This window comes from Zosterops lateralis (assembly GCF_965231275.1).
Source record: "Zosterops lateralis genome assembly, chromosome: 1".
NCBI lineage: Eukaryota > Metazoa > Chordata > Aves > Passeriformes > Zosteropidae > Zosterops > Zosterops lateralis.
This window is the reverse complement of record NC_139762.1, coordinates 57,971,524-57,997,588: the sequence shown is the minus strand read 5'-3', so window position 1 is coordinate 57,997,588 and position 26,065 is coordinate 57,971,524. Positions and strand designations below refer to the sequence as shown.

General features: G+C 38.6%; 1 protein-coding gene across 2 annotated transcripts in view; it reads left to right on the top strand.

Annotated features, from left to right (window-relative positions):
* Nucleotides 1-4,584: 4,584 nt before the first annotated feature.
* SLC9A3 (solute carrier family 9 member A3) overlaps nucleotides 4,585-26,065 on the top strand; it is a gene marked incomplete at its 3' end in the record, with an annotated part of 51,712 nt that continues 30,231 nt past the window's right edge. For both annotated transcript variants that reach the window (XM_083866926.1, XM_083866927.1), the window contains exon 1: nucleotides 4,585-4,882. In XM_083866926.1, coding sequence (XP_083723052.1) covers nucleotides 4,693-4,882 — 190 coding nt within the window. In that variant the 5' untranslated portion in view covers nucleotides 4,585-4,692. The remainder of the gene's footprint in view (nucleotides 4,883-26,065) is intronic.

Below are 26,065 nucleotides of genomic sequence, written 5' to 3'. Positions count from 1 at the left end.
ACAGAGCTGAATTGGAAGGGATAGAGAGAGAATTGTATCTTAAGTATTGGGTTGAAACATCATACACAAATTGCATTTTGACTGTTCCTCAGGTCTCACTATTAGGGATTTTTGGTGAATATTGACGGAAGGCATACATGAAAAGGAAAGGGAGCAGAGACGTGGAGAACAGTGAACAGAGAAATACGAGTGGGGTGCCAGTAACATGGGAATGAGGTGAGTACAAGATGGAAAGTGTGGAAGACGCAGACTGTCACAGGTGGAAACCTCTGTGGCCATCTTTGTACTTTTAATACACACGGCGTTTTATAAAAATACCTGTTGTTTTTTTTTTTTCCCTGAACATACATGATAAGAAGTATCAGATATCTGGTGATTTGTAAGAACTTCTTTTTCTGTCCAATTTCCTATTCACTGTTCATTGCACTGAGAACTCACACAGATATAATCCCTTATGGGGGGGGGGGGACTCTCCTTAATGAAGATCCATCCTAGGCTGTGTCAATGTTTGTCATTCCTACTGTCCCACTCCTACTAGATTGGCGTCAAATCTAATATAAATGTGAAGGTTCATTAAGAACAGTAATAGCAACAACAGCACACCAGAAAAATCTCACAATCTGCCTAAAATATCTGCCAATTTCAAAAATATCTGAGGCTAAAAATGAAGGTTCTGGTAAGAATCCCCTTCACTTACTGTCCTTAAAGTGAGTCTTGTCTTGAAACAAGCCATGAAGAATTCAGCTTATTTCCTCTTCCACCCTACTTCCCAGCCAAATCTATTTCCAACTACCTCTCTGATTAATTCATTCTCACCCTAGTCTTCAACTTATTCACTTTAACTGATAGTAATGTGAGTGGGCTGAATTAATACACTTTCTAATGTAATTTCAGAGGTTCATATTTGTAATGTTTTAACACAGTGCTCTGCAACATCACTTAGTCCAGCAGTATTTGTCCAATTCCTTGCAGCATAAACTTGCACAGCAGCACTCATTTCACTTGGAGAGTGGTTGGAAAAATGTGACCTGTTGAATCAAGTAAATTCATTATAAATTCCTGTGGTTCTGTGTTCATCTGCATATAAGGCACATTAATTTTCACCAAATTGTGCAGTTATATTGGTACAATGCCATTCACAATAATTACCGTTCTATTTAACGTTGTATACAGTTGGCATTATGGCATAAAAATATGTACTGGAACTGTATTCCATTCAAATTTTAACCTGCTTCCACATTTAATAGACATTAATATAAAAAGAGTGCATTTTCTTGAGGAAAGACAGGAGTGATAATAAGTGATTTATGATGGTTTATGTTGCATCAGGAGATTTTTCACGCTTCATTTGCCAAATATTTGCTATTCATTAATTTATTTTTCCTTTCATGACAGTTCTCAGTTTGACAGGGAAGTGCTTCTTAATTTCATATCACCTTAAACAGATTTGTGGCAAATGCTAATATTAAAAGTTAATTGTAGCTTCTACATCCAAATTAGCATACCTGAAATACTCTGTGTACTTTCTGGAGAAAACTGATACAATTTTAGGGATTTTTGAAATGAAATTGTCTTTTACATCAGCTTTGAAAAAAATCACCAAGAAGTAATCTTTATAGGACACAGGTCATGTGAAGGGTATATAAGATACTTGTATAACACTTATACTAGGATGGTCATAATTCTTTTCTTTAAGCCATTATGTACACAATATTTCCAGAAAATACAGTGCTGGAGTTCAGTCAATTAAAAAAAAACCCAAAACAACCAAACCAAAACAAACAAAAAACCCAACAAAAAAACGACCTCAGGACACAACATCATTATTTTTACAGTAAACAGAAATTTTCCTTGTGCAATGAAGCCAGGAAATATCAGCTGTTGTGTGATATGATATCTTTATTGCAAGCATAATACTCAACCAATATTTTTTGTTACTGATACATAATCGGGTTATAGTAAACTATGTAAGAGTTTCCATAAAGAACATACAAGAAAATGGACTCTGATAATAAATACGTATGTGCAAATGTATTCTTGTACAAGTCCATATTTTGTATATGATCTCATGTATACTCAGTGGACTCTTGGTTTAGCATGTATTGATGTACCTATAGGTGATTCACAATTGTCAGTTACTTCCTCTGTCCTCTCTGTGTCCTGCTAAAATATTAATGAATTACATAACATTCCCTGATATCTACAATCATTTGATACCCTGCCAACTTAAAAAAATTCCATAAGCAGTCACAAATACACTTTGAACTATTCCTGAAGTACAGTGTTGTAAACCTTGTTTTTAGAAGATGGTGCTGACAACTTTTTTCTCCCAATACTGGTTTCCTCCACCGGCAAACTCAGAATTGGCATGTAACTTTGGTTACTGTTGTCATGGGTAGAACATGGCCTACGGGCAATCAGAGGCATGATCTTAACTGCTACTCCTCCAAGCCTTTGCTTATCTCTAGAAAAGATCCACTGGAGAAGGCTTTCTCATTTTTCTAGCTCTGCTGCAGGTATTCTTGATCTATGACATGTAATAGTAACCATCTGGACAACATAGCTTCAGCACTTTCAATAGAAAGTTTTTTTCTAACCCAGGCAGCATTTTTTGGGACTAGATTTGGGAAGAATCATGACTATCACTGTCAATTGCGGTGCCCTTTTATTAGCTGCAGCTGAAATGTTTAATTGTGGTATGAGGATACGTGGAATAAGTTGTCACAGTAAAAACAGTGCTGACAGCTTGTCTCTACTGAAGAACCGTGGTTCTCCTAATAGTAGCAAAGAGAATTCATGTTTATTACTAGGAACTACCACTCTGCACAGGGCTCAGCAACAGGTTACACAAATAATTAGCAGCTACCGACTTCCAGCTACAGTTTTCTCTCTCCACTGGCGATTCACAAAAGTGCTATTCAGGCAATGGATACAGACATTTGTAGAACAGTTACAGAACTTAGGAGCAACATTTTATCTGAAAAAGATAAAAATAATGTAGATAGAATTTGTTGTTAGACACTCAAGAATTCTTCAGGTCTTAGTCTACAACATCTACAGAAGATTAAGATATTTTGCTGTCATGTTTCCTAAAAACAGTTGCCAATTCCATCTTCAGATTTCCTCCTAAAAATTCCCACATAATTAAAAAAAAATTCCCAAATAATTTCCTATGAAGGAGGAACTAAAGCCCTCAAGATGTTTCATTGTTTGAAGACAGTTGGTCCAATTTGGGGCACTTGCTTTGAGATAATAATGACAATAACATTCCATGGAAGTGTATAGATTTAATTAACTAGCTAATTGATTTATAGAGTGTCTGTGCAGGACAGATGACTATGAAAAAGTAGGTAGCTTTTCTCCTTAGTGATTGAAATAATCAAAATAATTTCTCTGTCTTTCAAAAATTCTAAAGGGCAGCTTTACCCAGTTCAATTTTTTTACCTCCTAATAAAACCTGCCATTTTTAGGAAAACAAAAAAGCAGTGTTTTTCCACAGAAAGTCACAGAAGGAGGCGGCTGCACACAGATTGTTTTGGAGCACACAAGAGCGGAGAGGAGTTGCTGCCTCTGCTGCTGAGGTGTGTGGAAGGGCGCCCTCAGCTCTGCCTGTCGGGAACAGGATGCTTTGCTGCCCTTTTACTGCGGGGTGATGATTATTATCCCTCTGCCTGCAGCACCATGGACCCACGATAACACGGACCATCCAGGAGAGCAGCCAGATGTTATCAGCAGGAAAAAGAGGGTTTAGGGGGAGAGTAGAACCTCCTAAAAGGTCTCACAGTGTAAACATAAGAAAAAAAAAAAAAAAAAAAAAAAAAAAAAAAAAAAAAAAAAAAAAAGCGCCAGCTAGCGTTTTTAATACAGGAGATTTTAATAAGCAGCTGCAAGCAGATCTAAGTGGCAAGCCGAATGTTGCCTGCTGGTGTCCTTTTCCCCAGCCCCGTGGGAAGACGTGCTTTCTGGCGGACGGAAGAAAAGGCTGGTTTGAGAAACGCTGCCGTGTCCTCAGTGGACTCGGGGTCCCCTCAGAAGGGGACTCGAGGCTGAGAAGCGGAAAAGTTTCCTCTGTGACAACCTGCCGGGCGAGTGGGGCTGATACAAAAGCATCCCAAGCGCCGAAGGGAGCCCTGCGATGTCCCGCGCTCCGGGGCGGGGGCGGACCCCGGCCTCCCCCAGGACGTGCCCGCGGGAGCGCCCCAGGCCGGCTCCGGCCCGCTGCTGTTCCTGCTGCTCCTGTGCTCGCTGCCCGGGCCGGCCGGACACAGCCCCCAGCCCCGGGCGCTCTGTCGAGTCAGGGCATCGCCGTCCCCGCAGGGCAGCCTGTGCGGGAGCGGCGGGAGGCTCCGCCTCCGCCCGGCCGGCAAGAGCCTGATAAAGGCAGGTGCGGGCCGGCAGCGGGACCCGCTCGGAGCATCCGCTGGGGCGCGCAGCCCCCGACCCGCCCTTCGCCTCCCCGCGCCAGGGGACACCCGGGGCAGCCGCTGCGGGACGGGACAGGACGAGACAGCAGGGAACAGGAGGGGACAGGACAGGACAGGAGGGGACCCTGCCGGCGGCCGCGCGTCGCTGTCCCGTCCTCAGCCGTCGGGCGCGTCTGTGCGAAGGGACAAGGACCTCGCCCCCAAGGAGCTCCGGAGAGGCGGGATCTCTCCGGGAAGGGGAAGCAGGAATTTGTTGTGTGGCTTGAAGATGAGGCAGGTATCTGGAGTGGCGCTCCTCCTGGGGCTGATGGCTCTCCCAGCCGCGCTGGGACAGAGGAGCTCGGAAAGCCATAAAAATAGCAACCAAACCTTTTCCATCGTCTCTTTCAAATGGGATCACGTCCAGGAGCCGTATATCATTGCACTCTGGATACTTGTGGCCAGCTTGGCCAAAATCGGTGAGTCTGGAGTTACATATTAATACGTGTCCTCTCCCTTTCCCTTCCCCCTTGCCCTTCTCCCACCCGAGGCAAGTGAAGAAAGCTTATCACAGGTCCGCTGATCCGTTTGCAGGGGGTTTATTGTACTCTGTCCTGATTTCATAACACTGCCCTACACGGTGCTTAGCAGCTCCATTATCACCGGCCTCGAGGGGTTACCCGGTTCGTTTTCACCGCCCACGACTGTGGCTTCTGCATATGACTTGCGATTCCCTGAGACCTCGCGTTCCTCTTGTTCCCAGGAAAAACCTTTTTTGCGAAAGTGAAACGGAAATCGGGCCTTATTGCTTTCACAATGTCTGTTCCACTTTATGATATGCTTTTCTCCTGATTATGATTGTTAGCGATATCAGCCGGTAACATCAAATATAAACACTGCGAACTCCACACATGAACCCGGCGCTCTCGGCTTTGAAGCGCGTTGCTGAATTAGAGAAAGACATGGTTTATAGAGAAAGGTAACATGTATGATCAGACCATCTGGTGTAGCTGAAAACAATATAAGCTTTAGAGCACCCGGAATTTTCTCCAAGAGATTGGAATAAGTGAAAAGCAAGGATTTAACCTAACTTCAGTGTAGTTTAAAGGAATTTATATGAATGCTCCAACTCTGTGAGTTCTGAACTTTGTGACTTTTCCAGAAGCAATCTTGTATCAATAATGCAGTTTTCTGAACTAGAAAAGTCACTGCTTAATTGGAATGTATTTTACTTGATTGATACTATTACTTTCAGACCTTTTGGCTTTGGATCTAAAATCTGAACTCCGATTTGGCTGACACTGTAAATGTTATTTTCATTTAAAATAAATCTTTTCTATAATCAGTCTCATCTCAGAAGGTCAGCTGAATATCCTACTGAAGACTTTCCTGAACTTGTACTGCTAATACTAATTTAGTGTACTGGAATCACATTCCATGGATTTTTCATGCCCCAGAGAATGAGAGATGTAAAAAGGTATCTTAGGTGTATTCTGTCTGGCATATAAGATAAGCATAGTAACACTTGGATGGAAAATGCTGTCTCCAACCTCCCAAAAAAAGCATTTTAAAAAGGAGTAGTATGTTATAAGTCGGGGTGATACTGTACATAATTTTCCAGTATTTCCATCTTGGCTTTTACTTGATTAACCATAGCTATATAACTAAATACCTTTATCTGAACCTGTCTGACTACACTGTGAAAATAGGTTGTCTTTAGACAGTTGCTACATCGCCTAGATTACATAAAAGACAATTATGTTTTAATTGACTTTTATAGATGTGTTATAGCAGTTAGAAAGCTGGGGAAACCATACACAGGAAACAACTGACAACACTGAGTGCCTATAAAATTCTGCTGAATAAAGAAATAAACAGGCTGCTTGTTTGAACCTTCCTTTTGAGATACTCTTCTAAGTAAGTAAAGTTATTAAGGCCTTGTGCTGTACATGTGATGTAGTTGTACAGCGTAATATTAGTGGTGCACAACCATATCAGTTTGTGTCCATTGAACCCAAGAAAAGGACAGTTAGATTGTACTACATTTAAACTGCAATGGCCTGGATTGAGATTAGTTGAGATTAATATGAGCCATTTTACCATGAAGTCCTTGATATAAACTCTTGATAAAGCACATAGTGTCAAGAGCTGAGTGATGCTGATTCTGTTTTTAAATTCTTTGTACAATTTGTTTGTAAATTCTTCTTTCACAGCTGCACAGGACATGTCACTTACTAGTTGATGGTATCTGTCATAATCTCCATCACTTTTCTTCCCCAAAGCTATCAATCTTTGTTCTTTTCTCTCTTCACATCTGTACTTTTGATTCTATACTACTCTGAACATGCTTTCTGAAGAACCAATGGATAACTGCTGTCTCTTTTCCTCACCCTCACCACAAATAACACACAGAAAAGCAAGAATGTACACTCACTGTTCAACACCTTCTTAATGAAGAAATCATGAATGTGTTCATGTAAGCCTGTGAGAAAGGGAACTGAAAAAAAAAAAGCTTTTCAGCTTTCTGTCTGCCTGTTCTGGAATGTAGGTCAGAAATCTATGAGAAGATTTTGAATTGCAGAAGTCCTATGCTGCATTAGAGAAGGTTTACATATTTAAAAAGCAGACAGAAAAGAACCAAGAAAGAAAATAATAGAACATGTGTCCTTGAGTTTCTTTACTACCTGAGGCAGGTCAATTGCAGTGGAGTGAAAGTGCTGGTTTTGTTGTGGGTTTTTCAGCAGGGGAGGAGCTGTTCTTACACTTGCAAGCTCACTTGTCCATGGCTGCAGGGATTGGGAGAGTTATTTTACTGATGGTTGATGGACAATTGGGTCAGCAGAAACTGTTCTAGGAATTGCAGTTGATACTTGGGGATAAAGGTGTCTGAGAACACTTTGCTTTTTCTTGAATTAGAATTGTGTTAGTGGTTTTGTGTTTATTTGGGTTTTTGTCTTTTTGGGTTCTTTTTTTTTGATTGGTTTAGTTTTGCTTGTATGGAAGTTTGGGTTTTTTTTGTGAAAAACAAGTTTCAGTTCATGTTATATGATGGCGGAAGCATTTTTGTATTTAGGAGATTTTTGCAGATTTTATGGGGCTTGATGTTCATATTGGGCATAAGGTATTCTGCAACACAAACTATTGTATGTTAAATCTCATAGGTATCCCAAATACATGAAGAAGTGCCTAGTGTTTTTGGACTTTTGGAGAAGGGAACTGCTCTTTCAGTTTTAGTTTAGTCTAGTTATTGGTTAACTCTAAATATTACTACAGATGAAACTGTGGAAAAGAATCTTCATACAATTGACTTTCATGCATTATAAAAAATAAAAAAAATTGTGCCTTCTATTAAACTTCTGATGCATCTTGGTCTACTATTTTACATATTCTAATTGATTTGATTTGACCCTCTTCATTTGAAATATTCCCACTCATCATTCTTCCACTTCAAGTGGAACACTGTTAAGGTTCACAATGTTCTACTTTGGCTAATGATCTTTATTTCCTCTTTTGACAGTCTGTCTTATCACTACAGAGGAATATCCTTGTGGGATAGGGCCAGTAAACTAGTTACATTTGTAAATCTAAGCCAGAAAATCATCTTATCCATCTGAAGAAGGTACACGAGGTAATGCTGAGAACCCTCGTAGTGAACTTCAGGTGTCCGCTTCCTGGTATCTCAGTGCTCCAGATGAAATAAGCAATATCACTGAAAAGGAATACCCTTCAAATCCATACATGTGTGCATTTATAGCTACAGACAGTACAGACATTTCCTTGCTGGAGCCCTGCAGGTAAAGGATGTACCATTTTTAAACAACATCCTCACACAATATAGTTCTGGTTTAAGATGAAAGACATTTGTATACTGATCTGACTCTCACATTCTTTCTAAGTTCACTTGGCCATGTGCTCTCCTTCTTCTGTATCTGTCTGTCATGGATAACATCTTGAAAATAAACTTTGAATAACTAGACACATAGAAGACACAATATTTTGGCAGGAAAGAGGTAGAAACTGGTGGAAAGAGGTAGAAACTGGTGGAAAGAGGTAGAAACTGGTGGAAAACCAGAAAACTTTAGAAACATGTAGAGGAAGGAAAGGAATAATGAGCTCAGAAGCTAAAAATGGCTAAGAGAAGAAATTTTTTAACACTGAACATTGTATACAATTTTTTTGAGGGTAATTCTCAGGCCATGTCAATGTAAAAAAAGAAGAAAAAAGTATGCTTTCTACTTGGGGGATATCTAGTACATGCTTCTATACTTGTCAAAAATCCTAGGAAACAGAGAGAGATTATATTTATATCTTCAGTGGAGGTTATGTTGGGGAAATTGTGAAATTCCTTCTTGCAGTTTAAGTCCTTTTCTGTACTATAACATTTTTATAACATTTTTTCAACATTTTTACAGAAGAATAGGTAACTGCCCCAATGTAAAAAAAAAATGCCCTACAAAGCAGCCTGTCTTGTCTGTCTGCCCCCCTGGATTTGCTCAATGGGTGCAGATAAGCAAGTGGAAGAAATGGTGGGAGAGTGAGTGACTGTGAACAAGAATGAGGAAGGGTACACAGCCTTTTCATTATCTGAGTCAAACCTCTTGCCAACTGTTTTTGTTGGTATAGGTTGTGCTGAATCTAAGAATGTCACAAAAGCTTTTTTTTTATTTTTTTCTGTAGTTGCACACAAATTCTAAAGGCTTTTATATAAGAAATTAAAAAATAGGAGTGAAATTTGAATCCAGGGCAGCTGGTAAATCTGTCTTCAGGAATGCCACAATGTTTTGGAGGAGGGGCAAGAAATGATTCAACAACAGTGAACAAATACTTAGGAGAAGGCTGGTGAAGATACTGTGTCAGAGGGACTTGTTGAGTCCATCAGCTCTTGAGAGCCCAGGAGGACGTGAGCTGCAGAGCACAATTCATCTCTAAGCTTAGAGATATGCGTCCCCACAAAGAGTCTAGTTTCTGCATGCCTGGGCTCCTTCACATTGTCTCAAAGTACCCTGAGAAAGGAGCTCTTTAGAATATTTTGTTAACACAAACAATTGCTGCAGAGAATTTTAAGCATGTTAGGGATGGGCTAGGGAAGGAACTGAAATGCAGGTCTAACCGCCCATCTAATTTAGACTCCTGGGGCAATATTTTCTTTGAAGAAATCAATAACCCTCCCTCCAAAGCAAACTGTCAAAACAAAAGCCCATTTGACTCCTAAGTTTCTCCTTCTGGCACTGTAGCTACTGAAAAGTGACAGTTACGTGGAGAAGGTGATTTAGGGTATTGTTTTAATAAAATAAAAAATGTGAGACTCGCTCTTCTGTTGGCAGTTCTTCAGTAAATGACATCGTTAGGAAGAAATGTTGAAGGTGCTTAGCAGAACTTTACTGGGTGTATTTAACTGAAAATGGACTCAGAGATTCAAAGGTGATGATATCACCAGATCCTGCAAAATTTAAACTACCAGCCATGGTTGTAGATCTTGTTAAAAGCTGCTTTCATCAGCAAGTGATAATATGGAAAAAGTCTTTACATTGTGACTTAAGAAGTCTGGATTTGGCTATCTTCCCCTACGTACTGACAAAGATAAGAAGGGGAAAATGCTCCTTTTACCTTTATTGTGAAGTCAGTAGAAGCTGAAACAGGTTAGCACACTTAGAACAGAGGTATATGCATTTCCTCCCTGGATATGCATGGAAACACTATAAAAATGTGCTTGCAACCCTTATATATCTGTGGTGTCTTCTTTTTTGTAAGATGCTGTATTTCTTTTTGCAAAGCGCTGTTTAGAATACCTGCGAGATAGCAATGTTAAGTACTGTAAGATCTCTATCTTTTAAAGAATTACCTTTTGTATCTTACATTTTATAAGTTTTAGGCATCTGAAGAGAGTATTTTCAAAACAGAATAATAGCTTTGCATTTCCAGTGGTAGGAACCACCGTGTGAGCCATATTTTTATTAAATTTATCATCTGTGACTGCCTATTCCCACATTTTATTTCCATTTTACTCTTGTGCCTTACTCATCCTTTTCCTGTACTTCCTGTCTCCCTGTAACCCACATCTATCTTCTTCCCCCTCCCCCTCCATGTCTTGAAAGTCTCAAGTCTTAATTATTTAGAGCAGGGAAGAAGATATCAGGATAGTATAATTTGACAAGATTCAGATTACATCCCCTGGCGAATAGCAAATGTAGAATGGCAACTTGTGTGAATTACATAAGAAAACAATGGCATTTTGAGAATGGCCCTGAATTGAATACAGTTCAGGCATGCATAGCTAAGGAAGGATCTCTGCCATCAATTACTTTCAGGCACCTGTGTGCAAAGTGCTCGGCGTTCTCTGCAGAACAATGGAATCCTTCTTATACTGTAGTTTTAGGATTGTTGAAACCGTTGATTTACTGTCTTCAGAGCTCAAGCCACTTATTACCAAGAGCAATCTAAACCCCCGAAGTGACTGTAAATCTCTCACGTGGTAATGCAGCAGACCACAGCCCCACAAGAAATAAGAGCAGGCAGCAAACCCTTCCAGGTATACAGAGGTTCTTCATGTGAAAGACTCTGAGGTCCTCCTTTGCTTTTGTTGACCTTTGTGTGTTAGAGATGCTTAACAGGGAAGCTGGTACTGAAAATCCAGAATTATTACTTTGTCTCACACATACAACCAGAAGGCTGTCAAAAATCAGTAGTTTTACCACAAGTTTGCTTTAAGAAATATTTGGAATCCAACTAGAAGTGTTCTTTCCCTGCTGTTGAGTTTTAATTGCTCTGAATTAAAGGGGTAGTGGATTACTTAGTTCTTCTGTGTCTTTCGCATTCCAAGATGAAATGTTGAGTCCAAAGTCATAAAAGAATATTTCTTATCTGAATATTCTTCTTTTCTTTTAGGAAAATGTCTCTGATTTTTCTCTTCTCTCTGCAGCAATGCAGTTAAACTAATGGCCTGAAGAACTAGAGTCTTTAAATGTGATTCAGTTTGTTGACAAGTGGCAACTAATTAAAACTAAAGACCTTTAAAACAGTCTTGGTAAACCACAGAGCATGGTGGATTGGCTGTGTTGCAATATTTTGTTTCCTTTTGTAAAGCAATTTGCAGAGTATTTACCCTTGTGGAAGGAGTGACTTGATACCCAATTGGCTGCTATGTAAAGCACTATAAAGTCATAAATACTGAAACTACAGACTGACAAGGAAGAGCTGACCAAGATGGAATGCAAGACATCAAGTGGAAACACTTTTAATTAAGGCACGAATATTTAATGTTTATTCATGGAAGAAGAAAACTGGAAGGTATTCTGAAAGGCCTGCACAATAACAGTTTTAAGTAGTTGGATCTGGAGAGTTTTCTCCTTCCATTAACTGAAAATAGAAACAGTAATTCTGGATTCACTAAAATGTGCCTAGGAGAGAAGTTCTGCTTTTATCTATTGAAAGAAAAAATACCTTGGTGTTTGTCAAAGCCAAATGTTAAAATAGCAGTAGTCACACACCAGGGAAGAAAACCTCAGTGTAGATTGTAGACTGATTTTCAAAAACATCTGGTTATGATTCTTTCTGCTTCAATTACAGTTTTTTTAAAATGGGGGAAAAGGTTTAAACTAGAAGCTGTATGGATTCAGACAGATTCATAAGTTGAGCTTTAATGAAAATATTAAATATTCAGAACCAGTAAAAGTCTTGAGACAGTGAGATTTCACAATGAAAAACCCCCAGGTGCAAACAGATTGTAAACTGGAGAAACTACTAGCTCCACTATTAAAATTTTATTGCATTGGTTTGATGATACAATAATATTCCAGGGACTAGGTGATACCAGTTATTGTAAGATGGCTTTATGTTAATATTGATACACTAATAGTTGTACTGGAGGTAGAGTTTTTATGTGATCATACATAAAACTAAATATAGGTATAGTATGGAGATATTGCAATTCTACTCCAGTGAAATACCAAAATTGGTGAATATCCTGGTGTAGATTTACAGACCTTGGCAGCTTAGATATATGCTTAGGAAATTCAGTTAATAAATGCTACTTAGTGGTTTAAGTGATTAAAATATTCATTCCAGAATGACTGAAGAAGTCTTTGAATGCTTGCTTTTCTATCTATGCACAGTCTAGAATTTAAAGTGCTCTAAAACCTGGTTTGAATTAAATATTCAGATTTTCCACTGAAAGAGTTTCAGTCCTAAGGTATTCCATCCTATTTAGTTCTGGGAATGAATTCACGACAGCAGTGAACTGGGGAAAACAGTTGGATACTGGGTCTCCTATAGTGTTCACAGAATCATAAAGTAACAGTATCACAGGCTTGTTGAGGTTGGAAGGTGCAACATCTGGTCCTGTGCACCAGCTCGCCCAGGGTGACCTATAGCTCATTGCCTATGACCATGTCCAGATGATTTTTGGTTATTTTCAAGGATGGAGACTCCACAACTCTTCTGAGCAACCTGTGCCAGTGTTTGGCCAACCACACACCTCTGCCAAGCTGCTCTCCAGCAGGGTGGCCCCCTGCATATACTGGTGTGAGGGGCTGTTCTTCACCAGCTGCAGGACTCTGCACTTCTCTTTGCCAAACTTTACAAGGTTCCTGTCAGCTCATTTCTTCAGCCTGTCAAGGTCCCTTTGGATTAGCAGTCTGACCCTCAGGTCTATCAGCCACTCCTCCCAAAGTTGTGTCATCGGCCAAATTGTTGAGGGTACTCTCTGCTCCATCATTCAGATCATTAATGAAGATGTTAAACAGGACTGGACTCAGCACAGACCCCCGGTGGTTCACCTCTAGTTACCAGCATCCAAGTATGCTTTTCTGCGCTGATCACCACCCTCAAGGTCTGTCCATTCATCCACTTTTCAAACCACCCCATTGTCTGCCCATCCAGCCCCTGCAGCAACAGCCTGAGGCTTTTCTGGGAGGCAGCGTCGAAAGCCTTATTGATGGCTCATTAGAAACTCGTCAGACACTGATGTCCTCTTATCTTCCAGGTGCATCACTTCACTGTTACCAAGTTAGTCAAACACTTTCATGTAGTGAACCATACTGACTTCTCCTGAGAAATTTCTTGTCCTCCATATGTCTGTATACAGAACTAGTTGCTCTATCAGTTAGATCTGCAGAACCTTGGATAAGCAGTGGTCACATATGGATGGGCGCTTATCTGCATCTTAGCTGGTCAAAGAAAGCAACATTTCTGTATGCAGTTGGCACTTTGGTTAGCTTTAGTACAAAATTGCACACTAAGAATACAAAAAGGAAGAATACAAGAAAGAAGAACACAAGGTGGCCATATAGTGGCCACAAGGGTTATGCCATCATGAGTTAAATAAATGACAAAGTACCAGCATAAAATTTATCTCTCTTCTAAGCTAGGTGCTCTCTGATCAGAGTGGCTTCAACTTTCTCTTATGAATGGCTTTCACTCATATGTCACTCACCCTTCTGCCTTCTCTTACCCGATACAGTGTGAGTTTCATCTCTTATTTTAGCCAAAGATTTCTCCAGGATGAACTGATATTCCAATGAATAGTATTACCTGATGGGAACGTGCAATGAGATCTGTTAACTAGCAGTACCAAGCTCAAGCAGCAGCTAAATGAGTCAGCAGGAACATGTGTAAACTTGGAGGTGGTGTTTGTAGTGTACCCTATTTCCTACAAATCTCTCTCCTGTGCACAAGCTGTATGCCAGAAAAGCACACCTCTGGTTCTCCTCCATACTATGCAGCTATTACTTATGCGTCTTCCCTGGCACTTTGCAACCTTGTCTCAGTTTGTCTATTTTTAATGGGCTTTTCTCAGGAAGACTTCCTTTGTCCTTCTAAAAAAGAACCCCAAAGTTATGGCTGTAATGGTCCTCTATTCCTCCCCAAAACGATACTCATTTGCGTAACTCCATTTCACTTCACAAAAGACTATGAAAACTCTGACTCTGGATAGGAGGACATTTCAACTATCGAACAGATATTTTGTCAAGAAACATTATTGAATTGTAGATAAAGATATTTTGAACTCAGTTACTTGCTCGGTTCAGCTGCTGTGGATGATCATTAGTGGAGGATAGTGTATTTTTTTTTCTAAGTAGAACTACTGCTTAAATGCTGTGTTTATTCTCATGTTTCTCCATTGTTTCACTTGCTACCATAGAAGCCATGTAGAAAAGTGATCACAAGTAATTTTATAGGCAAAAATCTAATTGAAGTTGCATGCACAATCTTTCTGGTGTAATGAGCTGACAAAGGTAGTCTAGATTTAAAAAAATTAACACTTTTGAACCGATCAGTAATGAAAAAAGTGTGATAAAACGTACGAGAAGGGCAGGATGGAAGCTACAGATGAAGCTATGGGTGCTGTTGTGTAAGCATAAAAACATTGGAATTAGATTGTGAAAGAACAAGAAAAAAAGCAGAAAGAATCTCCATATTTATTATATTCAAAGCCTGACAAACATATAAATGTATTAATAATACATATTAATAATAATTAATTTCTCAATTTCTGTTGCTTTGTTATCTCAAAGATAAGCATATAACAGTCATTAAAGGTTTTCTGTTAAAATATCTTTTCTTCATTGAAAGGATTTTGTCATAAAGTACTGCCTGACAGATTCTATCAAGATGTTTGTTAATCATAAAGTCTTATCATGAGTTAGCAATGTAAGATTTTTGGGACTTTGCCCTATAGAGCCTTGAGGAGATTGCTTTTGCTCTTGGGCAATCTGTCCTCAGGAGGACTCATCTAGTAGCTCTCTATTTTATCCTGTGGAGTACAGTGTCTCTGCTGTCCAGGCAGCATTTCTTAGACAAGATGAATAGGCAGCATCAATTTTTCAGCTCAATGTCATGCTAAGTATTCCTTCAAATGAGGGAGCCCTCCTTCTACTTGCTTCCAGAGACGCTATAAATCTTCTGGGCTATTTGAAATTGGATCTACCAATTGTTTCATGGAGCAAAGTCTTGTGATTCAAAGCAAGAAAAAAATACAGGTTAGTCGCTTGCTCAGGCCAGATATCTAAGTGCTTGTGCAGCATCTATAACAGAGACTGAAATTTATACTAGTGAAAACTTACATTGCTTATGCAGTAGAAGTGGTTTTGTTAGTTTCTCCTTGACAAAATTTAGGAAAAAAGTCAATATTCCTCCAAAATTTTTGTTAGAAGTAAGGAACATAGCAAGTTCAGAAACTTCAATTTATTTTTTTTCAGTGTGATAGATGTGGCACTGAAGTCAGTGAAAAATAAATTTTGTAATTCACCTTCCCCCTCCCCTGCTCCAATTAATTAGATCAACTTTCAGACATTCTCTGATCTGAGGTGAGGTTATTGCAATTTACATGAGCTTAAAAAAAAAAAGACTGTCATATTTACCATGGACTTAAGGAGAGCAGCAATTCCTTACTACATAATACATTAATCTTATTTGAACCTCATGTTCCCTAGCCTTTCAGTAAACGGAAGAACATCTTGTTTTCATGTCTCGAATACTTGTACCGAAGAAAATGGTAATTAAGGGAAAAGCTAAATTTTTTTGAACTGAAATTATTGCTTTCAAGCACTTAATAAAGCATCTTAATTCTTCGGACTTTCTTAAGGAATACAGCACAGTTGACCTTACTAAAAACCTTTATTCTTAGGACATGTTCACTTGAATAATGCTGCTGGTGTTTGAAAGTATGAGGATGTAAAAACAGCAGGAGGAAGTATGAAGTTTCCTTCTGTTTATTGTGATTTATGAGTAAAGATTAAAAGCAGTCCAAGATAAACCTGCCACTGCAAGTGGAAATTCAGCCAGTGTGTGGGTACTGAAATGCTTGTGTCAGGAAAGACCTATGCAAATGTAAGGGACACTGGTCTTATATTTTCCTCTTGCTGCCTGGTGTAGCATATGTTGTCTGTTACATTTTGGAGGACCTCAATGTGCTAAAAGTCAGTAGAATCTGGTTGATATGCCCTCATGTGATAAATGCTTTCTGATTTTAGGGAGGTGAAGAAGTACTGAAGGGTTTCTGCTCTAATGCCTAAAACAAAATCTTGGATCCAGCCAGGACAGGGTTAATTTTTCCAGTAGCCAGGAGGGGCATGGCTAGGAGGTGATTCTATACCCCTCAAGTAATTTTCTGGGGAGGGTGGGAGGGTTCCCACTCTGGATTGGATTGTGAGGCAGAGGAGGTCAGGGTATTGCAGTGGGGTTTCGGTGAAGGGTGTCAATGACTGTGAATCAGTGACCTTTTTTCTTGTGCTGCTCTGGCACTGGTATTGCTCCTTGGTTTATTTTTTTGTTACTTCCTGGGCTGCATGAAAAGCAGCATGGACAGCAGGTCAAGGTAGGGATTCTCCCTCTGCTCTGCCCTGATGAGAGCCTGCCTGTATTGCGTCCATCTCTGGAGTCTTCAGCACAGGAAGGAAATGGACCTGTTGGAGCAGTTCCAGAGGAGGCCACCCAGATGACCAGAAGGTTGTAACACCTCTCATATTAAGACAAGCTGAGAACATTCAGGTTGTGTGGTTGAAGAGAAGGCTCTGAGGAGATCTCATTGTCATTCACTACTTAAAGAGTCCCTACAACAAAGACTGGGAAAGACTTTTTAGCAGGGCCTGGCATTAGGACTAATGGTTGTAAACAAAAAGATTCAGGCTACATAGAAGGAAGGAATTTTTTATGACAAGGGTGGTGAAACACTGGAGCAGGTTACCCCAAGAGGCGATAGATGCCCAGTTTCTGTAAACATTCAAAGCCAGGTTGGACAGGTCTTTGAGCAACTTGGTTTACTTGAAGTTGTTCCTGGTCGTTGCAGAGGGATTGGACTAAGTGACCTTCAAAGGTGTCTTTAAACTCTAACTTTGGGATTCAGCTGAAGTTAAATTCTTATTTATGTGGTAATAAAAGTAAAAAAGAGGCAGTACTGTTGATTGTTTAGTAATATTTGATTCATACTGAATTTTTACTGCTCCCAATGTATAATTTCTGCACAGATATTTTTAGGAATATGTGCAAAATCTTTTTGCCCTGTTGGAAGGGATCTGATTATATTAAGCACATTGTTGCACAAAGAAAAGAATCCTATGTTGATATGACTTTGTACTATGTATGATACAATAGAATTGTGCTTAATCTATGTATGTGGCATTCTGGGATGTTTTTTACTTAGGAAGGGATTTGTGTCTGGTTTCTGCCTTTCTTTTTTCTTGAAATAAACAGTCATCTTAAGTACCCAAAATGTTTGAGTTGTGAGCTGGGCTTCAGATACAGCTTTAGCCAGTTGTTTTGTTCCCTTCCTTTTTATTTCTCCACTGTGGAAAATAGTGTTAAACTAATCTCCCTGTGAACTTGTTTTTGCACACTACTCTTTCTAACTTTGCCTGTGCATGCACTACAAAACACAAATGCATAACTGAATAAACCATCTTACCACCTTCCTACTGCATTTCAAAACATCAAAGCTATTTTCCATGTACCACATTTTGCAGTATAAGGACACTAATTAAACTACCTTTAAGTTCTTCCTGCTGCTACCATCATGTACATCACCTCTCAAGTGAGATAATGAAGGTATTAGAGCTAAGGTGTTACTTAACTGGAGAAGCTGGAAGGACAAAAATCAAAAGTCATGCTAAAGCACACAGAATAACAGCAGTATCTCAGAGCCATTTGCAGGAAAAGATTAAAATGAATATAAACTAAAACGCACCTTGCTCTTAAGTCTAAGGGAAAATAAGTCATGTATCCAGATTTCTGAGCAAATTTACTTTCTTACGGGTGGGAATGAATGCATTCAGTAACAAAGCATGTCACATCTTCTGTTTTCTGTTGCCTAACCCAGAAACTCACTGACTTGATTGGTGAAAATGGTATTTTCTTAATAGACAGAGTACTGTGTAACTATTGTAGCATGAGAATTGTTGCCTCTTTCTTTCCCACATATCACCTTGCTCAGTTCCTTACCATATTCTTTCTGACGAGCACTACTAATGTTAAGGGCTATTCTATCATGAAGTAAATTCCATAATGTATTCTCTATAATAGCATATGGAGAAACAGGTAAGTGACAAGTTATATCTAGAGCATTCCTATAGACAAAATTTTTTTACTTGCTTCTCCTTTTTCTGACAAAGCTCTGGGGTCATTCACTGAGATGCTTCCACAACTCTATAAAATTAGAGAATCATGGAATCATAGTTTGGGTTGTAAGGGACCTTTAAGATCATCTTGTCCCAACTCTACTGCATGGGCAAACACATCTTTCCCTAGACCATCTTACCCACAACCCCATCCAGACTGGTCTTCAACACCTCTAGGGATCAGGAGTCCACAACCTTTCTGGAAACCTGTTCCAATGCCTCACCATACTTCTTGCAAAGATTTTCTTCCTAGTATCTATTCTCCTTCAGCTTAAGGCCATTTTCACCATTGTCCTTTCACCATGTGTCCATGGGAAAAGTTCCTCTCCAGCCTTCTTGCATCCCCCTTTAGATACTGGATGGTGCTATAAAGTCTCCCTGAAGCCTTCTCTTCTTCAGGATGAACGACTCCAACTCTCATATTCTGTCTTCATAGCAGAGGTTCTCCAGCCCTATGATCAACTAAGTTGCCTCTTCTGGACCTGTTCTAATAGGTCCATGCATTTCCTCTGTTGGGGACCTCAGAACTGGATGCAGAACTCCAGGTGGCTTCTCACCAGAGCAGAGTAGAGGGGCAGAATGTCCTCCCTTGCCCTGCTGCCCACGCTGCTTTGGATGCAGCCTGGGATACAAGTGGGTTTCTAGGCTGTGAGCGCATCCTGCTGAATTGTGTTGAGCTTGGGAAAAGGAGACTTCATCTGTTGTCATTCTGGACACCTTATGTCAATAGGGAGTGTTTCTCTTAAAAGTATTTCTAACTTTTTGGTTAAAAAATCTCACCTAGAAAATCTGAGATGACCAAAGTTCTAGCACATATAAACAACATATTTGAATTCCTGAAATTATGTACAGGATTTGTAGTCCACCATGAAACTCTCTTCTTATTCAAGCTACTGGAGACTCTCTCCTCCAACACATGACTGGTGAAACTTGGAAGCTTTTCAGAGGGTGCAGTAGTATTTACTTTCAATGGAAACTAGCCCGGCATATTTTGTTAATTCTCTCAAATAAAATTTGTTTTCGGTGTTAAGCAAGAGCTACTTGACATATGTGTGTTTGTTTGGTCAGGGGATTTTTCTGTCTGTGGGCATCGCTAGTGAATTCGAATACCCTAATGGTTATTTAATTTATTGCTGTAATCAGGAATACTTCCACTGTAATTCCATGCTATTCCACTTGTATTAATTAAAATCTTACCGGGGTGGAATGTAAGGGGCAGGAAGCATGCCAGTCTGCTAGTGCCTGAAAAAAAGTACTTTCCTACCCCATGACTTGGAGCAGCCTTCATAGCAATTTGCCCTAGCCTTTAGGGTTTAATTATGTCCCTCATGCCCTTCCTAGCAGCAACAATCCTTACTATGCCTTGCTGGAAGCGGTACAGGGGAGGAAGAGAAAGTCTCTACCTTATAAGGACATTTTCAGAGTTTCAGGCTTTTGTAGGTATTCATTAAATTATTTCTTCCTCATCTTCATGTACAGTAGACCTCAACCAGGGAGAATTGGTTCTGTTTTTCAGTCAGGCTTTGGTAATTCCTTACACAATTTATCATACAACAGAACAACTGCTTCCACATATTACTGGTAACCCATTTCTGTGCACTTTCTTATCTGTATGAGCAGATGCCAGAACATTCCCATGAGGATGTCTTCGTTTCAATTAATTTATCATATTAAAATGGAGGTTAAAAGGAAAAAAAAAATCTAAAATTCGTAATGTGAAACTCAGTTCTTGGCATTTCTTTATTTAACCCATATTACTGGGAAATAATTTGGTATTTTAAAAATAAAAACCAAAAGCTTTCACTGTCAAAAACTTTCAGTGAATCTTTGAAAACAATTTTAAAGCTGGAGCTGCTGCAACATATTGCAACTTGATTTTAATACCTTTACATAGCAAGTGAAGCAGTTTTATGATTCTTTTACTGTCCTGTTTTATATCCTCTACTATACTTCAAGGTGTTTCTAATGTGTACTTTGCTCTCATTTTGAAATATTATTTTTGACTGTTCCCATTTTTCTTTCAGTGCCGTTCAGTTCCATAAGGGCCAAATGCTACCACACTTGCACTGCAGTGGGACTGCTCCTTCAAAAAAGAACTATTTGGCATAATTATGATAAACTCTGCCTGACTGTTTAAACTTCATTAGGTTCTAAGTGCTTATAGAGGAAATAATTGCTTACTCACACACTTCTTTAAGTTTGACTTGAGGCTATCTTATTATGTTATGACCTATCAGCTGGGAACCTTGACCTGTATGTTGGTTACATTTTTAATTGCTAACATATTTCGTTAATTGTTCACCTACAGAGAACAGCTACCTAAAATCTCCTCCTTAATGAACTCATTACAATGCTGTACACTTTGTAAATGGTGACCATTATATGTGTGACAAATAAAGAAAGCTTTCTTGAGCTGGATTAAACCAAACTCAAACCAGTCCTTCCATTTCAAGGACTTTTGTGCCTTGCTTAGGAAAAATGTGTCCAAGATTAAGTATAAATAATATTAGGCATGCTCATGTAGTTTATATATTTTTAGGCAAGATCCAATACCAGAAGTGGCTTTTACCTCTTGTACAATATATGTATATTACATCTCTGAGTTGCTTCAGATATAAAATAGCTCCAAGTTTTTTTCAACAAATCTCTCATTTTTTTCTAGATTGGGTAAATACATAAGGTAATGATTAATAAAGGATTTTATTGAAAAACATGAAATAATGATTTCATGTTTGTCTAAGGATTATTGATAGGAGAAATCCTTAAAATATGTTTTCTTAAGAGATTTTTGCCCATTGTATATAAACAATTCAGAATGGCAACATCAATTCAAAACATTTGTTTTGTTGTTTCAAGTTCCACAGAACAGAATCCAAAGGACTATAAAATATGCTGTCAGTCCCCTGAACAGGAAAAAAAGAACTGAGCACACTGTTGATAAAGATTAAAAAGGCAAATATAGACAATAACGATCAGCTTCAGTTCTGATAAGTCCGCCCAAACACTTCCTGGACAGACTAGAAATGCAGTTTCCTAATGCTTTGAATCCTTGCTTCAACTGAACCACTCTTAGAACACAATGGAAGTTTTTTTTTCTCTTTGATTTAAGCCTAAGTCCATCTGCAAATAAGACAGGGTAAAATAGTTTCTGCATGGAGAAAGAAATAATGAGATAAAATATGAAACTAGTAGAGGATTATTTTTCAGTCAATGGGAAGTCATTAGAGTTTAGTTTTTGGACTGGCGTTATGCAGGACTTTGGTTTTGCTCTTTTTTTTATTTATCACTGCAGAAAGAGGTGGGCCTTCCTACTGAGGGTTTCTGATGACACATATTTGTAGGCATTATCAGTATTCATGTAGATCTGGGTATTGTACAAGGAAAAATATATAATCCTGAGTACTAGACGGGAAGGATGTAATATAGTAATACCAAAGACAGTTTCACTCAGAGACCATGGCAGGAATTGACATGAGAATGGGAAGGGGAAGAGAGGTACATCTGTGCAAAGTGGATACGAGGTGACTGTGGGTCACCAGTGTGATAAAGAATTCCGGAGGTAGCTGAACTATAGATTATGATAGGAAATTATTAATGCTGTTGGACCCACTTCTACTATGACTCATGCAGAATGCAGTCTATATTTCTGATGGCTCTGAATCCACAAAGGTGAACTCAGATTGAAGCAGAGCTGAAGTCTGAAAAGAAGTATTCTACTTAAAAAAACAGAGACAAGCAACAAAAGGACAGTATGTTTTCCTCTCTGCTTATATAATAAGAAAGGAAGGAATTAATATTAGGGCAAACCAGCCATTTAAGAAAATTGATAATCACTCCCACAAAGGAAAATGGACATAAAATAGCTGTGAACAAGTTCAGGCAAGAAATTAGAATGAAGTCTCTAACTGTGATGAGAGCTGGTGGTGTACCATCACATAGACTTAGCTGGAGCAATAATAATCTGAAATGAGGATCATTAAATATGATGATGTGATAATGAGGGTCTGGATAAACAGCTAAATAGTACTTCTAGTACTTCTGGTTCTTGATGAGAATTCCCAGATATTCTGTGCAGGCTACATAAGCAGCTGTAATCAGTTGAAAGGTGTGCCTATGGCTTTCCAGGCAAGAAATGCTGTACTTGCTAAAGCAGGAAACTCATGAAGTCAAGTCATAAAAGACATCTTAAGAAAAAGATCCAGTACAAGTGAGGTCAATGCACTGAAGGATGCAAAACTGGTGCATCTGTGAAAATAACAAAAAATTACAAGGATAGAGCAGAAAATGAAAGGCCTGAGAGCATAAAGAAATCAAGTATACCGTGTGCAGGAAGTTTATTGGGGAACTAGTTGGTGGGCATTACTTTTGAGAAGTAAAGGCAGCCATAATAAAAGATAAGAGAATTATAAACAAGTTAAAGTTCATTAAACAGGAAATTGTATCAAAAACCTATTAGTAAAGAGTGGAGAAAGTAGAGATTAGATTTATCAGCAAAACTTCTTGAGAAATTTGAGATTAAAATGGTAGTTGTATAAATAAATTTGCCCAATAAACAGAAGATAAAGTAACAGTAGCATTGATGAGAACTACTCATAACCCCCTCCCCCCCCCCCCCCCCCCCCCCTCATTAGAAAGAGAAACACGAACAGTCGTTATTGTTAAGCAATTTTCTAAACCATTCCAATGGGGAAGTTTGCTAAAGATTTTGTGCTGTCCATTTTATAAGAAAAATTCACTGTTAGTCTGGACTAGGCAATGTGCAGACTGGGACTGACATACACTGCCTGTGTCATGACAGGACCACAGCACACACCAGATGAAGCCAATTAAACTCAGTGATTATGAGTAAATCACTTGGTAAACCAAGAATGAGAAGTAATTTTAAAACAGAGACACCTCAGATGCTCTTTTGATGTCAGGGCTCCTATTTATACAGCTTAATAGAAAACTATCTCCAAACTAATCTAATCTAATCTAATCTAATCTAATCTAATCTAATCTAATCTAATCTAATCTAATCTAATCTAATCTACCTTAGTCTTTTAAAAGAGTTTGCATTTAAAAAAAACCCAAACAAACAGAGGAAAAATAATAGAAAATACACAATTGTCTCTGTTCCAGCATCTACACACAGTTCCTACACCACAAATGCAGGGGCTTGTATAGACCAAATGTATTTCTTTCCTGGTATGGCAAGATGCAGCTGGTTAATCAGCTGTGACCTGCTACATGGCTGCAACTAAAGTGTGGGGCTATGGAGCAAGAGAGTGCCCAGGGATCCATGTCTTTTAAAGATGGGAGAAGCAAAATGATCTTTTCTTGAAGATGCATGCTCTGTGTTATGTTTTAGAGGATTTGGCCATGTCTTAGTCAGGTAGCCCAACATAATGGCAATGGATCAGGGTTTTCCAGAGTCTTTTGAACTACATTACTGATCAGCTACTGTTGATACAATTTAGGTCACAAACTGGTATTTGACTATACTTTAAGCTATTATTCAGGCAAGATAAAGCAGATTTTTTTCCAGATATGCTATAGGAATGTTCCCCCCCCCTTTATTTTTTTTTTTTTTTGTGTGTGTGTGTGTGTGTGCATATAAAATAATAACATGTATCTGCAGAAGGCACCACTGGAAAATTTGCAAAAAGGGTAGAACTAAACAGGTTTTTAATTGAATTCCTTTATAATGCTAAGGAGAATATGAACAGGTAGATAAGGTAAAATACAAAAATTTCATGCTTGCCAGTCAATGTCCAACTACTGGAAGGTGTTTAGAGGAAAGATTCTCCATTTGGGCAGAATATTCTTCTGTGTAATTTATTATGCCTTCTCTTAAAAAGTTTTTGTTGTGCTATTAAAAAAAAAAAGGTTGTGTGCTGCCTTGGAGATACTGTTATTTGCATCTCTGAAAAGCAAAGAAGCACAAAGGAGCTTGCAGTGTTTTGCTCTTGCTTTGGTCAATGGCAAGAGTTTTTATCAGCTTTTCTTCTCCAAGAGAATCAAGTCTTGGAGCTCCAATTAGAAGCACCCTTGGCTTGATGAAGTTCGATAACTTCAGCTTTATAAGTGAAAAAAAGTCAGAACTGGAAAACAGATTTAAAAGGTAGTGTCAGTGTATATTTGAATCATTATTAAAAATGCATATGGGAGACCTCATACCTGCCACTAACCCTGATAGGAGTAGCTTAGGAATGTTTTCAGATTCATATCTATGCTTTCACGGAAACTATGGAAATGATAAAGTTGGTAATATTTTAATTTTATAAATTATTTTATGACTCCTTGGATTTTATCCAAAGACACATGGAAAAAAATCAGCAGAAAATTACCATCATTATTATAGGTAGCTATTCTTTATTATTTTTATATTAATTTTTTGTTTCTTTTAACCAGTCTTCCTCTCTTCATTTCTTTGAGTAAGTGAGAAAAAGCTTATTCTGTTGAGTCACATCTTTCAAAGCAATCACAGATGGCCTTAGAAAGCAAGAGATCATTCATTCACTGAATGCTGTAAATTCCATCAAAGGATTTGATCTAAGTTACTGGATTTATAAAAGGCCATAAATCCCAACTTACTTCTTAAAGTATTTCGTTCTTTGAGTGAAAAGAAAGTGGTTCCAGCCATCACATCATTGATTGCTAATTTGTTTTGTCTTTCTCATCAGATAGCTTAAATGCTACAGTCTCTTTTCCTGGATCTCAAAGGAAGCATCTGAAAATAATCACAGGATGTTTATACTGTGCAGCTGTTTCTTAATTTTGTAGAAAGCTTTTAATCTGGTGATGCTCAGTTTGAATTCAAACAGTTCACCCAGTAGCCAGTCCAACCCACTTTCAAACCAGGTATAGCAAGTACTGGAAGGGAGGCATATGTTTAACTTTTTCTTTAATACTGTACCTAGACTTAGGTAGAAGAATTCCAAATGCTAAATGTTAAAATGTTAAAATTTACAGATCACAAAATTGCCCTGTGCACAGTTATTTCTTTTATGCCAAGAACTGTCCACAGGTGTTCTTCTTTTACCCTTTTCCTCTCCTCATTAAAATATATTAATGTGCTTTTCCTTATTAACAGTAGTGAAAGTAGACAATTTCATCCCTGGGTCTATCACAGAATAATTTATCTGAGCAGCCTGCTATCCTCCTTCCTGATAATTGAAATTGCTTTCACATCAGAATCAAACTAAACTCTTTGTCCATTAGGAGTTTACAAACCTTGCTGGACTGTACTGTGCTCCTCAGACAGGTGAAACACCTAGTCATGCTAGACATTTAGGTGTAATTAAAGCTACCAGTTCTACTTTGTCAAGGGGACACAATTCATTTTGTGGGACAGTTTTTGGATCTCTTTTAGACAAGTAAAGGCAAGCTTTATGAAATGGAAGTGCTGCCACTATGTGAGTTTGTAATACTCTCAGAATATATTGGAGACATTGCTTCAGAATAATCAATTATAAAAATAAATATTAAGGAGTGAATTTGGAATGAATCTCTATCAAATTCCACAAATATAATATCTACGCATAATTCACAATCTTGATTAAATACATTTTA